This window comes from Sinocyclocheilus grahami, unplaced genomic scaffold (genome assembly GCF_001515645.1).
Source record: "Sinocyclocheilus grahami isolate Dianchi unplaced genomic scaffold, SAMN03320097.WGS_v1.1 scaffold277.1, whole genome shotgun sequence".
Classification (NCBI taxonomy): domain Eukaryota; kingdom Metazoa; phylum Chordata; class Actinopteri; order Cypriniformes; family Cyprinidae; genus Sinocyclocheilus; species Sinocyclocheilus grahami.
In genome coordinates, this window is record NW_015505456.1 from 1,354,022 (window position 1) to 1,371,509 (window position 17,488).

The following is a 17,488-nucleotide window of genomic DNA, read 5'->3' on the forward strand; positions in this document are numbered from 1 at the left end:
TTTAAATTGTAGATCATATGCTGCATATGCAAAACCTAAATGTGAATTAATTTGTATTTATATAATTTAAAAACCTCTTTTTTGAGTAAGTAATAAAAGCATTTTTGGGTGACTTAGATAAAACTTGTTTATAATCTCTTCTAAATGGAGTGATCCTTTTTTCCTCAAGAGCATGATGTCAGGTGATTGATGACAGATGGCAGACACAAATCTGATCTGTGCTGAATGAGAGGATTGTGAGGTTATAAAGATTTCTGAATTTACCCTACAGAAAGGAATGAGGAATGCAGTGATTTTTCAGATGACAAATCTGTTAGTAAATTAGTCTTGACCACTAATGGAGAAAAACAGCTTCACTACAGCAAACAGATGACCTGTAGCTTGTCAAAAATAATAACGATGTGACAACTTTTGAAAAATGAAAGGCTATATTTTATTTTCACACTGCCAAAACTAACCAAGCTGTAAAATTCCCACTCTGGTTATTCAAGGACCATTGAGGGTGAAATGTAGTTGTGGGGCACACTCACTGACTGCAGTAATGAGAGACAGGTGCTGTTTAATTGACCTGTTAATGGGTCTTATGCTTATCAGGTGGAAAAACAGAGCCATAGACTTTACAACTGAAATATCAAGCCAAAATATGCCAGACCTCAGCCATTTAAACTGCTTCATGGCATGTCATTAAATCAGACTGTAGATGTTTGTTATGACAGCCTGAAAACACAGCTTGTTTGTGTATGTAGAGATGTGTTTGTGGATCAATCTGTCGGTTTTGGTTTGCAGCGAGTAATTTGAATGGCTCAAACTGCTAACAGACTGTCAAAACCTGAGCTGCTTACCTGTCCTTACAAAAAAAGTACTGTGGCCTACTGTACCATACCAAATACCACAGTACTGTGATATACCAAGTCTGTGTCTACTAGTGAAATTAAATTCCTTCATATTAGTTTAGTAAATTGTGCTTTATTTTTAAGGATTTTCTTTTACAATGTATATTCTATATTACTTAGCAATAACAATTTGAGTGAAAAGTTGAACTAATGATATGGTATATTATTCCGTTTTATATAATTGTAAAAAAAAAATTTTTTTTTTTTTTAGTTTTTAAAAGTTTATGGAGGCCTATGGTCTCAGACTTTTGAAAACTGGTAACGGTATTATTAATTGCATACAGTGGTGGCCAAAATTATTAGAACACTTTCACCAGCTAAAAAATGGTTTTAAGTCAGTTATTTCTATCTTTTGCTGTAGTGTGTCAGGAACTTGTGTAAAAATGCTGTAAAATGAGGATGCTGTCAAGAATGTCATAAATAGATTTTCTTTATCAATTAACTTCGATTAACCAAACTAAATCAACATTTGGTGTAAAGCAAGCTTTTCCCTAAAGTGCACTTGAGCATAGTTTTTCAGCTTTGCAGGTAGGTCTCTTGAAGCATATATATATATATATATTAGTATGTATATTGCCTCCAGCTCATGTTAAATGGTCCTGTGATGACAAATGAATTGTTAAAACTAGACTTACTAAATAATACTTCTAAATTAATATATAATGCATATTAACTGTAAAGGAACTATGTTTCAAGTAGTTTTAGATGGAGTACAGCATACCCCAGGGCAACATGTCAAATTCCACTACAGTTTTACCACTGCATATATCAAAAAATGCTAGTACCATGGTACTTTGTTTGTGTAGACAGCATCTGAATCAGCTGTGAGCGACTATGATGCCCAGAAATGCTGTCTAGTTAGGAAGCGCACTAGGTATTGATTAAAAGAGGGGTTTTAGGGCATTATGTTGAGCTCTGTCGGGGGAACAGCCGTGAGCTGGACACGGGTCACCGACTCGGACGTTTATGGATTATTATTTTTTTCTGCATGAAGTGCAAATCACGTGAGATGAATGTGCAATGACAGCGTCCCGACACCGAGCCGTCTCGCGCAGTTCTCGAGGAACGGACTCGCGCTCACATACCTTCATGTAATCGAGCTTCGTCGCGTTTTTACTGTTTTCTTTCTTTTTGTTGTGCTTTTTGGTTTGGTTAGTTTCCTAGCAATGGCTTGGCCGTGCATCAGCAGAGTCTGCTGCTTGGCTCGGTTCTGGAACCAGTTCGATAAATCGGATTTGTCGGTTCCGCTAACGATTCAGAACTACTCTGACATCGCGGAGCAGGAGGTGCGATCCGTCACCAAACTCGTTTCCACGGAACGGGCGCCGAGCGTCGACTTCGTAACGCCGGATCATGCGGCGGGAGTCCGGCGGCCGCACCGGGGACGCACGGAACCGAGTTATAAACCCCGCGAGGACTACCATCCCCCGGGTGTGCCTTTCCCGAGCGTCACCCAGTACAAACAGGATTACAAACCCTGGCCCATCCCGAAGAAAGATAACTTTCCCTGGATTAGTAACGGAGGGAAAGGCGGCACTTTAACGGATAGCCCAGTGAACGGTTACTCTAACGGCACGAGTCATCCGCGGGCGGACAGACAGGAGCGCAGCGGCGGCGGGAGGCAGAGAGGAGGAGATCAGCTCAGCTCATACAGGTACTGCTGCTCTTCTCGTGGAGCTGTTCTTCAGCACCTCTCATCCACTTCTCAACAGTTTCTCATCATCACGAGTAAATGGCTTTTAAGAAGATATTTTACTGCGATCCAACAAAGAAGATTTGGGGATTTATTTGATTTGATTTTAGCCCATTTAGTGAGTAAAACAAATTACAAAGACAAAAAACCCATATAATAATAATACTATATGGATTAATTTCTTTATTTTAGAGTAGAGTAAAAAAAATATTACAAAAGACAAAAATTCCATATTATAGTACTACTACTACTACTAATAATAATAATTACAATCTATTGTTTTTTTTTTATATGTGAATCTATATTTGATTGTATTGTTTTATTTCACTTTAGCCTGTTAATTAAGTAAAAACAAAGACAAAAATACCATATAATAATAATTATTATATATGGATAAATCTCGAGTCTTTGTCATTTCTATTTTTATTTTATGTTGATGTAAAAACATATTACAAATACAAATAATGGTGTATTATTATTAATCTATATTTTATTTTGGCCTATTTGGTAAGTAAAAACGTTAACATGACGAAACCGATCTTAAAAATAGTGAGATTATATGGCCATATTTCTTCTCAATTTTTATTTATCAAATAGACTACTATACTAACATAAAATATGTAATAATATCACTTATTATTGGCATTATTATTATTATCTAAGTCAGACCAGATTTGAATATACACTAGAACCTAAAAGAGTGGTAGCCTATTTATCTCTGAAATAACATATGTTCACTATAGTCTCCAAAACGAATTGCTGGAGGATATATATCTGATTCACATAAACAAGCTTTCACACATTTATCTCTTCCGGTGAACGAGAAGTGTCCTTTCTTTGATGCTGGTTGTACTAATGTGGTTGTAACGGTTGTGCATTGCAGTGATTTTCACTCAGTGTGGTTACTGGTCACTGTCATGCATATTTTATCCGACAGCTCATGAACGAGCGGAATGAATCTAAAACAATTACATAAACAGAGTTATCCGAGGGGAACAAAATGAATTGATTACAAACAGCCCTCAGTGTTCATCAGCCTTTGGTTGAAGGATGTATGAAACCTTCACTTCTAGTCATTTATTCACACAAACCTTTCTTGCATACTTTCATTCTGCATGCAGATTTTTTCTTTTCTAAACCTTGCATATGTATGTACAGATACGTATAGTGAGAATCATTTTTCATACAGGTTAAGCTTGAAGTAAGTCTTTATGGTGGGCACCTGTTGCTGTGATTTGTCAGCATGACTTTAACTCAGCCTGACATGTGCTGCTCTTATCTGCAGCTCCGTCTCTGTCTTTCTCTGTCTCTGTCTGATACATTTGATCTCTCTCTGGAGTCAGGCAGGAGTACCAGCCGTGGTCTGGAGCCCGGCCGTCAAAGCCTGCCAACAAACGGCCAACCTTCCTGGGTAAAGGTGCTGACAAGCCCCCGCCGGAGACTAGCTACCAGGCGGCTTTCAGCCCGGACAGACACACGGAGACCAGCACACACACGCAGACAGAGAGAGCACACTCACACAGGACAGACATCAGCATGAAACCAGAGGTGAGTGAGACAACAGATCAGAAGAGAAAGAGATCAAATCAGACAGTGAGCTGATGTGACAGAAAGATCAACAGAGAGCAAAATTTGAAACCAGATTCTGCAGAATAAGAATGAACTGGAGGCTTTGATATAATCCGCAGGAGACCATTATGTAAAAACAAGTATAGTCTATAAAATTTTATCACAAGGACATATATCATCATTTTTATAACAGAAAGTTCACCCTAAAAGAATACATATGATATAGGTATTATGTAAATAGGTATATATTTATATAAAAAGTTTGTATGAAATATATATATATATGCGCGTGTGTGTGTGTGTGTATATATATATATATATATATATATACAGTACCTTGCGAAAGTATTGCGAAAGTCATTTTTTTCACATTTTGTTTCATTCATTTTGTTGGTTGTTTCAAACTTCTTCCATTAAGGGTAACAGAGACTACATGCTTCTGTGAACCTTCAGTGAAGCAGAATCTTTTCTGAACTCTTCCCCAGATGGCTTGACGCAAACCTGTTTCTGAGCTACAGGCAGTTCTTTTGACCTCAGGGCTTGGTTTTTGCTCTGATATGCGTTATCAGCTGTTAGACCTTTTATTAAGATGTGTGTGCCGTTCCAAATCATACCCATTCAATTGAATTTGCCACAGGTTAACTTCACTCGTCTCGAAGTGTAGTAATATCTACAAGCAATATGAATGCTCCTGAGCATAATTTCAACTGTCCCAGATAATGGAATGCAATGGAATCATTTAAGTTTTTTATTTTTAATAAATTTCCAAAGATGTTAGAAACCTGTTTTTTGCTTTGCCATTATGGTGTATGGAGTGTAGATTGATGTGGGAAAAAATTAATTTAAAGCAGTTTAACATAAGGCAGCAACATAACAAAATGTGAAAAAAATGAAGGGGTATGAATAATTTCGCAAGGCACTGTGTGTATATATATATATATTTTTTTCTTTTTTTTCTCGGAATCATTACTCCAGTCTTCAGTGTCACATAATCCTTCAGAAATCATTCTGATATGCCGATTTGCTGTTCAATAAACATTTATTATTATTATTACTATCAATATTTTAAACAGTTGAGTACATTGTTTTCAGGATTCTTTGATGAACTGAAAGATTATAGATTATAAAAAAATTATAGATATTAATACTTTTATTTAGCAAAATATGCTTTAAATTGATCAAAAGTGATGATAAAGACATTTATAATGCTGTCCTTCTGAACTTTCTATTCATCAAAGAAACCTGAAAAAAATTCTAATAACAATAATAAATGTTTTTTGAGCAGAAACTCAGAATATTGGAATGATTTCTGAAGGATCATGTGACTGGAGTAATGATGCTAAAAAAAATCAGCTTTGAAATCACAGGAATAAATGACATTTTAAAATGTATAAATAGTAAATATTTAAAAATAAAATAGTAAAAATATGAAACATTTGTTACTGTTTTTGCTGTATTTTAAATCAAATAAATGCAGGCTTAGTGAACAGAAAAAGAGAGACTTCTTTAAAAAACAGAAAATCTTACTGTTTCGACCGGTTGTGCACATATAAAGAGTGTGTATGAAATAGGTATATACTGAAATGTTCAAATATTTGTTATATTTATATATCTGTACTAAAATAACAAAATATAAAATAAACAATTAAAGCATTAGTACAGAAAATATGCATACTAAATATAAAAAAAAAAACATTTCAATAAGTGTATGATTATACAATAAATGTGTTCAGTTGTAATACTCTTAAAAATCACAAACATTCATAAGCATAAAATGGAAGCCTATGGGGCGAAAGTATATGATGGATTTAGCAGAAATATGCAGATTGCATAGTAGTATAGTAGTGACCATGAATTATTCATGTTTGAGCTGTAAAGCTAACAAAATCAACCTTTTGAAGTGGGTTTACCTTTATAGCTTTATAGCTTTTTGGCCAACTTTTGGGCTGATAGTTAAAGCTGTAGTTAAAGTTGTATTTAGGTAAGCAGGAATATTGATTTGCGTAACCTTTTAGGTTAATCTATGAAATCAAGCCTAATATGCAATTAAATCACATTGGTTATTTAACACTGATACCTTTCTGGGACAAATGGGAGTTTTAGTTCTGGTAAAAGTTGTGCTCTATGTATTGACTAGCGCTAATTCATTGGGGTTATGTAATCAGTGACCCGCTCCTGTGCCCCTTTACATCAATGTAGTCTGTGCCCGTCTTCTCAATAAGAATCAAAAATAACTGTGAAACTGGTGCTGCATCTTTTGCACGTCAGTCAGTGAAGTATGCACTAATTGGGATTCATTTAGTCCTAATTACTAATCCATGCATGCTGTCAAACCTCACGCTTGACCAGTGAGGAGAGAAAGTGACGGCTGAAACACACAATGCCAGCGGTCTGAGGCAGAGTTGGCGAGAGTTTTGTGCCTCTGGTGTCAGGCTTAAATGCCTGTTATTAAGCTGTAACTTTTCTTTTCATAACCTTTGCACTGCTCCATTTGTCAAATTGTCAGACAGATCCACTAGTCTGGTGTTTTCAGATGAGGGTTGTACAGATGCTTTGAGTATGGCCAGAGCCCACGGGACATCCTTTGATTTGGCACACAATGCCATAGAAAAAAAAAATAGAAGACAAAAACATGCCACTAAAGCATATACAGTGGGGAAAAAAAGTATTTAGTCAGCCACTTAAACAGTTGAGTACATTGTTTTCAGGATTCTTTGATGAACTGAAAGATTATAGATTATAAAAAAATTATAGATATTAATACTTTTATTTAGCAAAATATGCTTTAAATTGATCAAAAGTGATGATAAAGACATTTATAATGCTGTCCTTCTGAACTTTCTATTCATCAAAGAAACCTGAAAAAAATTCTAATAACAATAATAAATGTTTTTTGAGCAGAAACTCAGAATATTGGAATGATTTCTGAAGGATCATGTGACTGGAGTAATGATGCTAAAAAAAATCAGCTTTGAAATCACAGGAATAAATGACATTTTAAAATGTATAAATAGTAAATTTTTAAAAATAAAATAGTAAAAATATGAAACATTTGTTACTGTTTTTGCTGTATTTTAAATCAAATAAATGCAGGCTTAGTGAACAGAAAAAGAGAGACTTCTTTAAAAAACAGAAAATCTTACTGTTTCGACCGGTTGTGCACATATAAAGAGTGTGTATGAAATAGGTATATACTGAAATGTTCAAATATTTGTTATATTTATATATCTGTACTAAAATAACAAAATATAAAATAAACAATTAAAGCATTAGTACAGAAAATATGCATACTAAATATAAAAAAAAAAACATTTCAATAAGTGTATGATTATACAATAAATGTGTTCAGTTGTAATACTCTTAAAAATCACAAACATTCATAAGCATAAAATGGAAGCCTATGGGGTGAAAGTATATGATGGATTTAGCAGAAATATGCAGATTGCATAGTAGTGAAAGCATATCCATGAATTATTCATGTTTGAGCTGTAAAGCTAACAAAATCAACCTTTTGAAGTGGGTTTACCTTTATAGCTAGTGACATTTTTGGCCAACTTTTGGGCTGATAGTTAAAGCTGTAGTTAAAGTTGAATTAAAGTTGTATTTAGGTAAGCAGGAATATTGATTTGCGTAACCTTTTAGGTTAATCTATGAAATCAAGCCTAATATGCAATTAAATCACATTGGTTATTTAACACGGATACCTTTCTGGGACAAATGGGAGTTTTAGTTCTGGTAAAAGTTGTGCTCTATGTATTGACTAGCGCTAATTCATTGGGGTTATGTAATCAGTGACCCGCTCCTGTGCCCCTTTACATCAATGTAGTCTGTGCCCGTCTTCTCAATAAGAATCAAAAATAACTGTGAAACTGGTGCTGCATCTTTTGCACGTCAGTCAGTGAAGTATGCACTAATTGGGATTCATTTAGTCCTAATTACTAATCCATGCATGCTGTCAAACCTCACGCTTGACCAGTGAGGAGAGAAAGTGACGGCTGAAACACACAATGCCAGCGGTCTGAGGCAGAGTTGGCGAGAGTTTTGTGCCTCTGGTGTCAGGCTTAAATGCCTGTTATTAAGCTGTAACTTTTCTTTTCATAACCTTTGCACTGCTCCATTTGTCAAATTGTCAGACAGATCCACTAGTCTGGTGTTTTCAGATGAGGGTTGTACAGATGCTTTGAGTATGGCCAGAGCCCACGGGACATCCTTTGATTTGGCACACAATGCCATAGAAAAAAAAAATAGAAGACAAAAACATGCCACTAAAGCATATATATAATATAAAAAAGTTTAACAAAAATATATAATATATATATATTTTTTTTCTTCTTCTATGGCATTGTGTGCCAAATCAAATATATATATATTATATCTTTTTGTTAAACTTTATTTATTTGATTTTGAATTTAAATGGAAAAAACATGTGAATTTGATTCAAAATCATTTTAAAATTTAAAAAAAATTTAAAAAATGTTTTGTTAAATTATTTAAAAAATTTTAAGATTTAATATATTTTATTATAATATAGTTGGATATATTGCAGCATTTACTTTTAGCCCACAGCCCTCAATCAAGTTTGGCCCTTCATATTAAGACATTTGGGCAACTCTGCTTTATGATTATAGAGATTTTAACAGATATGATTGATAATGCTGAACATACAGCTTTTGGCATATTAGTGGAGAACCAGGCATGAGGGACCATTTTTCTGCTAAATAATTTTTATTTGAAGTAATCAGTCTATATCTGTGAGGCTGATTTTGTGGGTTTAAATTGTGTGTGTGTGTGTGTGTACTGGATAGAGTCTAGTGCACTGGAGACTTGCGTGACTAAGCCAGCTGGCATTATTTTGTCTGTCCCAAGGGTTTAACTCACTCACAACCCATCCTGCCCTCCTGATCTCCCTCCAGCTGATGCTTTGAATTTAATTTTAAAAGGCAGCCTGACTAAACACTTGTTTGGGAGATAAAACCAGCCGATCATTCTTAATTAAGTGGTCATTTTTTCATTTGACCTCTTCTGTAAAGACCATCAGTTCAGTACAAGCTCAATGAAACCAAGAAAACATAAGCTTACACGGTTTGCTATTGGTCAGTTCATTTAATAGAGCAGAGGTGCCCAAACATTTTAATATGACGGGAACAAAATGTAAATTGTTTGAGGGCTGTTGGCCAAAAGTAAGTGTTGCATTATATATATTAACTATATTATATTAAAATGTATTACATTGTATTATTATTTTTATTTTTTTTTGCTTTGCTGATGAACTGATTCGTTGGATCAGTGTTAGATAAAACAATTCCAAATGCATGTTTACAGATCAAACCTCCACAAGTATCACAGTGAATAAATCTCAGGGTTTCATAAGTTATAATAACCTTAAATGACAGTTAAACATCTTATATAAGCTTTAAAGTTGCTGCCCAGATAGTGTCCCATACGTCAGCGCTCCGTCCCAATGATGGTCAGCAGCCTATGACATATGATACGACAGAGGACAAACGAGGCCATGTTGAGAATGGATTATTACTGTACAGTAAGCTGCATTAAAATAAATATATAAAAATACTGCATATTTTATATATATATATATATATTTATATATATAGTGAAATTTGAATGGTAGTGTATATACTAGTGCTGTGCAAGTCTTTAAAAAAAATTTATTTCAAAAATAATTTTTGCATGTTTGAAGTTTCTTCAAAGCCACATTTGCATATTATACAAAGCATTTCCAGCATTAGCATGTTAGAATGCCATTCTGAATACCTGAGGTACGAACACTGTCTGCTTCTGCTGTTAGTGAGTCTGTGAGGCTGAGGGTGTCGATTTCTTATTCTAGAAACACTAAACAGTGTGTGAGAAAAAGATTCAGTAGATGATAAATCTCATTTTCACCCCAGCACTTGGCTTCTCACATAGCAAGCTTTTTTTCTCCCCTACAGTAAGGATTAGATGTCTTCTACCCAGGAGAAGGAGACAGTCTGAGAGAGAGAGAGACAGAAAACCGACAAAGATAGATGGAGATTATATACTATAATATGAGACTTGAACAAGTACATCCTAAATCATAGGCATTTAAAACAGTATGCTAAAAGTGTCCAAATGGATACTATTTCCAGTGAGGTTTAACGTCCCATGTGCCACAGAAGACATCGGGAGTGTTACATGACCTAGTGCTTCTTTTTCAGATTCTTACATTTAAGATGAAAACTGTAAATTGCGGTTGGACTTTTACATTGTTACAAAAGATATCCATTTTAAATGAACTAGTATTTTTAACAGAAATATGTTTTATATGACAGGAGCAGAAGACTAAGCTGTCACCAAACCCATCTGCCGTCTTTCAAAGCAAATCTAGGATCTTCAACATATGATCCATCAACGCTCCGCACAAAGATCCACATTCACGTCTGATTCAGCCTTTCACTAGAAGAGGAGACCATTTTAAAGAACTGTCGAGAGACACCTGAATGTTGAGAAACAAGTTATTCTGAGAGACTAGGATCGTCAGAGGAGAAGAATGCCTGCGGATGAATAGAGACGCGTTCAATGCAACTGAAAAAGCTTGTGAAAAGCAAAACCAGTAAAATGGGATTCTCTAAATCATTCCACTGAGGGAAATTACAGAACTAGAGGACGTTTGCTGGAAATTTACACAAAGTAAAATCTATGCAAGAGAATGTATGCTTCAAATGTCAACCATCTACTAGAAGGATTTGTTTGTAATACAGGTTTAAGAGTGATGGAAAGAGTGTGTGTGAGACATAAACATGGTTGACTGGGAAAGTTTTCAGGCCTCAATTTTTGCTGACCTTACCCTGTCCCAGCTGAATGAATATCTGCATGTTTCATAATCGTTTTATGAATTAACTGAATATGCAAAATTTCAAAAAGGAACAAAATGTAATCTGGTAACTCAGTGTCTGGGTGTGTGTGTGTCCTGTACAAGCCTAGTTAATGACATGCTTTTGTATATTAGTGATGTTGGTCTGCCTTTATTGATCTGTTAATGTCTGCCTGAGGACGGCAGGTGCTTCTAATCGCCATTTTCTCGCTCCAGACCCTGCTAGCCCTTTATAAACCCATATAAAGACTAGAACATTATGCATCTTTCACTGAATTGGAGGCTGTCCAAGTTTTTGTACATTTGGTTTAGACATAAATGGACAAAATACTTGAACTGTTTAAATAAAAATGACATTCTTTAAATTTGTTTCCACGTTATTTGACTGAGAGCTGAATAATATACAAATTATATTGAATGGTTGTGTAAAAAAAAAAAAAAAGGGGGTTTTAGTAGGTTTTAGTCCAATGTATGCAAGTCCGTTTCCGCCACTGAATAAAAAAGGTCATTGCGACTTTTTATCTCACAATTCAGACATTTTTTCTCGCAATTGCAAGTTTACATCTCAGAATTGCGTCATATAAACTCGCAATTCTGGCTTTTTTCTCAGAATTGCGAGATATAAAGTCGCAATTGCGAGAAATAAAGAGAGTTTATATCCCACAATTCATTTTTTCTTGCAATTGTGAATTTGTATCTTGCGATTATGACTTTTTTCTCAGAATTGCGAGTTATAAAGTCCAGTTCTAAGCAGAAAAAAAGACCGATATGTTCTCAGAATTGCACAATATAACTCGCAATTGTGAGTTTATATCACGCAATTCTGAGAAAAAAAAGTCAGATCTGGCCGTTTATATCTCACAATTCTGATTTCATTTCTCACAATTGCGAGTTTACATCTCACAATTCTGAGAAAAAAAGTCTGAATTGCGAGTTTGTATCAGGCAATTGTGAGATGTAAAGTCTTTATTTTAAGTTTTAAAATAAAGTATTAAAAAGTTTTTGTTTTTATTCAGTGGCGGAAACGGGCTCCCATACCAATGTGTATAACATTAACAAGTATTTACAGCAAAATGAAAATCATCTCCTGGTCAAAATGACCGGAAGACAAACAGAAATATCTTCAGCACAAAAAAAAATACTTTTTTTAATTAACCAATTAAGCAAAACTTAATTCTGAGTGCTTGAAAGTTTATCCTGTTATTGTTTTGCTATGTGACATTCAGTGTTGGGCAGTAACGCATTACTTAATGCGTTACTGTAATTTGATTACTTTTTTAGTAACGGAGTAATTTAATGCATTATAATTTTAATAAATAGTAATTAGAGTATAGTTGCAAGCCGAGGTCTCTATACGTTACTGCCGCGTTACATTGCTGACAGAATGCAGTGTTTTATAATCTAGAGATTGTAAAAAGGATGTAGCACACGCAAGTCAAGTGCCAGTGGATTAGAGAGCTGCTCCCGCGAGACCCGATGCAACAGCAGCGCGGCAGAAGATGGACGAGTGATTTGTGAGATTGCGATGAACTGAGATGTCTTTTAGAGATTATAGGCCTAAATGCAGCACTCTTTGCTGGCATTCTGCCATGCCAAACCATGCACGTAGCAGCCATTTGCTTTGTTTAAAAATAACAGTGTTCTGTGAATGTTGATGTTTTAATAACAAATATTTATCGGGAGTGTGTATGCTGGGATTTCATAAATGAAAGTAACGTAACTAGTAATGTAACTGCTTTTGAAATAAAGTAATCAGAACAGTAACATAATTACTTTAAAAAGCAGTAATCAGTAATCTGATTACATTTTCAGAGTAACTTGCCCAACACTGACATTTCAGTTGTATTGGCAGTTGGAAAAAGAATAGAACAAATCAGCACAGCTGGATACATCTTTGTGGCAGATTGACCATTTTTAATACAAGAATAGCTTTTTTTGAAACAATGCGAAGGAAAACCATTCAGGAGTTCAGTTAGACAAGTGAAGACTTTAACACTGAATTAACACACAGCAACACATTCTCTCCCATCCACACAAACACACCAGAAGAAGTTTCTTGATGTGTTTAAACACAAGGACACAGAAACCGATGCTAGCTGTATGACACAAAGTAGCCCACCAAACCAGAGGACACAAAAGACAGCTTGTTTTAGCAAATACACAAATGCCTCCTGTCTATCTGCACATTTTTCCTCAATGCCCCCAAATGACAGAAACCGTACAAAAAAAGAAATAAAACTTGCACTCACTGCTGTTCAATCCTTCATAAATCCCACAGCTGTACGAAAATGACTCATATTCATATGAAAACAACAAATTATATTGAATGGTTGTGTAAAAAAAAAAAAAAGGGGGTTTTAGTAGGTTTTAGTCCAATGTATGCAAGTCCGTTTCCGCCACTGAATAAAAAAGGTCATTGCGACTTTTTATCTCACAATTCAGACATTTTTTTCTCGCAATTGCAAGTTTACATCTCAGAATTGCGTCATATAAACTCGCAATTCTGGCTTTTTTCTCAGAATTGCGAGATATAAAGTCGCAATTGCGAGAAATAAAGAGAGTTTATATCCCACAATTCATTTTTTCTTGCAATTGTGAATTTGTATCTTGCGATTATGACTTTTTTCTCAGAATTGCGAGTTATAAAGTCCAGTTCTAAGCAGAAAAAAAGACCGATATGTTCTCAGAATTGCACAATATAACTCGCAATTGTGAGTTTATATCACGCAATTCTGAGAAAAAAAAGTCAGATCTGGCCGTTTATATCTCACAATTCTGATTTCATTTCTCACAATTGCGAGTTTACATCTCACAATTCTGAGAAAAAAAGTCTGAATTGCGAGTTTGTATCAGGCAATTGTGAGATGTAAAGTCTTTATTTTAAGTTTTAAAATAAAGTATTAAAAAGTTTTTGTTTTTATTCAGTGGCGGAAACGGGCTCCCATACCAATGTGTATAACATTAACAAGTATTTACAGCAAAATGAAAATCATCTCCTGGTCAAAATGACCGGAAGACAAACAGAAATATCTTCAGCACAAAAAAAAATACTTTTTTTAATTAACCAATTAAGCAAAACTTAATTCTGAGTGCTTGAAAGTTTATCCTGTTATTGTTTTGCTATGTGACATTCAGTGTTGGGCAGTAACGCATTACTTAATGCGTTACTGTAATTTGATTACTTTTTTAGTAACGGAGTAATTTAATGCATTATAATTTTAATAAATAGTAATTAGAGTATAGTTGCAAGCCGAGGTCTCTATACGTTACTGCCGCGTTACATTGCTGACAGAATGCAGTGTTTTATAATCTAGAGATTGTAAAAAGGATGTAGCACACGCAAGTCAAGTGCCAGTGGATTAGAGAGCTGCTCCCGCGAGACCCGATGCAACAGCAGCGCGGCAGAAGATGGACGAGTGATTTGTGAGATTGCGATGAACTGAGATGTCTTTTAGAGATTATAGGCCTAAATGCAGCACTCTTTGCTGGCATTCTGCCATGCCAAACCATGCACGTAGCAGCCATTTGCTTTGTTTAAAAATAACAGTGTTCTGTGAATGTTGATGTTTTAATAACAAATATTTATCGGGAGTGTGTATGCTGGGATTTCATAAATGAAAGTAACGTAACTAGTAATGTAACTGCTTTTGAAATAAAGTAATCAGAACAGTAACATAATTACTTTAAAAAGCAGTAATCAGTAATCTGATTACATTTTCAGAGTAACTTGCCCAACACTGACATTTCAGTTGTATTGGCAGTTGGAAAAAGAATAGAACAAATCAGCACAGCTGGATACATCTTTGTGGCAGATTGACCATTTTTAATACAAGAATAGCTTTTTTTGAAACAATGCGAAGGAAAACCATTCAGGAGTTCAGTTAGACAAGTGAAGACTTTAACACTGAATTAACACACAGCAACACATTCTCTCCCATCCACACAAACACACCAGAAGAAGTTTCTTGATGTGTTTAAACACAAGGACACAGAAACCGATGCTAGCTGTATGACACAAAGTAGCCCACCAAACCAGAGGACACAAAAGACAGCTTGTTTTAGCAAATACACAAATGCCTCCTGTCTATCTGCACATTTTTCCTCAATGCCCCCAAATGACAGAAACAGAATGCAGTGTTTTATAATCTAGAGATTGTAAAAAGGATGTAGCACACGCAAGTCAAGTGCCAGTGGATTAGAGAGCTGCTCCCGCGAGACCCGATGCAACAGCAGCGCGGCAGAAGATGGACGAGTGATTTGTGAGATTGCGATGAACTGAGATGTCTTTTAGAGATTATAGGCCTAAATGCAGCACTCTTTGCTGGCATTCTGCCATGCCAAACCATGCACGTAGCAGCCATTTGCTTTGTTTAAAAATAACAGTGTTCTGTGAATGTTGATGTTTTAATAACAAATATTTATCGGGAGTGTGTATGCTGGGATTTCATAAATGAAAGTAACGTAACTAGTAATGTAACTGCTTTTGAAATAAAGTAATCAGAACAGTAACATAATTACTTTAAAAAGCAGTAATCAGTAATCTGATTACATTTTCAGAGTAACTTGCCCAACACTGACATTTCAGTTGTATTGGCAGTTGGAAAAAGAATAGAACAAATCAGCACAGCTGGATACATCTTTGTGGCAGATTGACCATTTTTAATACAAGAATAGCTTTTTTTGAAACAATGCGAAGGAAAACCATTCAGGAGTTCAGTTAGACAAGTGAAGACTTTAACACTGAATTAACACACAGCAACACATTCTCTCCCATCCACACAAACACACCAGAAGAAGTTTCTTGATGTGTTTAAACACAAGGACACAGAAACCGATGCTAGCTGTATGACACAAAGTAGCCCACCAAACCAGAGGACACAAAAGACAGCTTGTTTTAGCAAATACACAAATGCCTCCTGTCTATCTGCACATTTTTCCTCAATGCCCCCAAATGACAGAAACCGTACAAAAAAGAAATAAAACTTGCACTCACTGCTGTTCAATCCTTCATAAATCCCACAGCTGTACGAAAATGACTCATATTCATATGAAAACAACACAATTAAGACTTTTCTTAGACATTCTTTGCCCTAGTGAAAATGGACATTTAATCTCCACCCAAAGTTCTCATATAAGTCCATGATTTCATATAAAACTAATCAGCTTCTCCAAATAAATCCTGCTCGATAATGACATTTCAGAACAGAAAAACAGTACGGTTAATTGTTCAGTGGCTCATTTAATGTCTGCACTTCTGATTAAAGAAATGCCTAAAACTGAAGTTCTGTCATCATTTACCCAACACCATTATAAACAACATGAGGGTGAGTAAATTATTTTGGGTGAACTATTCCTATAAGACTAACAAAAGCTCAATGGCATCACATTAACCAATGGCAAAGCAGGTTAATGTGATCCGGGGTTTCATTAGCAGAGACTGAGTGTCCCAGTAAAAAAGTAGAATAATAGAATAATGTCTACTGTACCTGATCATTAACACTGTACTGTACTGTTACATATACTGGACCAGAGTTCATAAATATCACAGAATTCATAAAGGAAACATGAAAAACGAATAAATAGAGTGATGTAGCGATACGCAACAAATGATGTTCAGGCGGCGTATCAAGCTCTGTTTGGGTTCAGTACCCTCATAGATAACAAAGCTGTTGTCGTAATAATGGCTTACTTCTATTATGACAATGGCAAGTAAGAGGGCATTTACACCTGTGATTGGCCAGCCCTTGCACATTCTCCACCTTTACAGAATGTGAGGGGGAGGAGTCTGTGTATGACAGCCCACCTGTCTATTTGTAGTCAGATGCCAAGGAGTGAAGTTAGTCAGCGTGGCTTTCATCCTTCACCATGATGCCCATGTACCTACCAAAGACAGAGTTTATGGCAAAGTTTAAAATAAATAAAACTGCAATAGTAATGATGATGCAGGGTTCCCACACATTTTGACCAAAGGCATTTGAAAAGTTGTTTAAGATTTTTAAAGAAGAAATTGTAAAAATCGTATTATAGAAATTGAACCAATAAAGGCGTATTTAGAGCCAATTAAATATTTAAAATCTGAGCATAATTATTTACTAGAGACATTTCAATTTGTATTTATATTTATTTTTTACATTTTAGATTTATTTTTTAAAATAATTGTATTTATAGAAACTGCACTGATAAAAGGCAATTCAAAGCAAATGAAACATTTAATACAGAGCATAACTTTATTAGAGACATTTCCATGTCTATTTATATTTAATTGATTTATTTTTGTTTAGTTTTATTTAATATTATTTCATTGTTTCCAAATGTTTCCAATTGTTCAATGACCATGGGAACCCTGATGATAGATGCCGAAAAGCCTAAAATTAGGATGAGCAAAATGACCTATTAGTCAGAAAATCACAGGTGGGAATAGAGCTAATGGCCTGATGCACATCCATAGCCGATATCTCTCTCGGAGTTCTGTGGAGACAAGAA

The 17,488-nt window shown here is 35.2% G+C and overlaps 2 protein-coding genes across 2 annotated transcripts in view; one reads left to right on the top strand and one right to left on the bottom strand.

The window, feature by feature from the left end:
- The first annotated feature begins 1,538 nt into the window (after positions 1–1,538).
- LOC107600065 (MAP6 domain-containing protein 1-like) lies at positions 1,539–11,360 on the top strand. Its single transcript, XM_016291837.1, has 3 exons — positions 1,539–2,547; positions 3,930–4,134; positions 10,464–11,360. Exons 1-3 carry the CDS (start codon positions 1,907–1,909, stop codon positions 10,533–10,535), a joined length of 918 nt encoding a protein of 305 aa, XP_016147323.1. The 5' UTR covers positions 1,539–1,906; the 3' UTR covers positions 10,536–11,360.
- The window catches only part of yeats2 (YEATS domain containing 2), a 46,804-nt gene continuing 39,195 nt past the window's right edge, over positions 9,880–17,488 (bottom strand). Inside the window, exons 31-33 of the mRNA XM_016291834.1 lie at positions 17,396–17,473; positions 16,809–16,885; positions 9,880–10,142 (exon numbers count right to left, since the gene is read on the bottom strand). Coding sequence (XP_016147320.1) covers positions 16,843–16,885; positions 17,396–17,473 — 121 coding nt within the window. The 3' untranslated portion in view covers positions 9,880–10,142; positions 16,809–16,842. The remainder of the gene's footprint in view (positions 10,143–16,808; positions 16,886–17,395; positions 17,474–17,488) is intronic.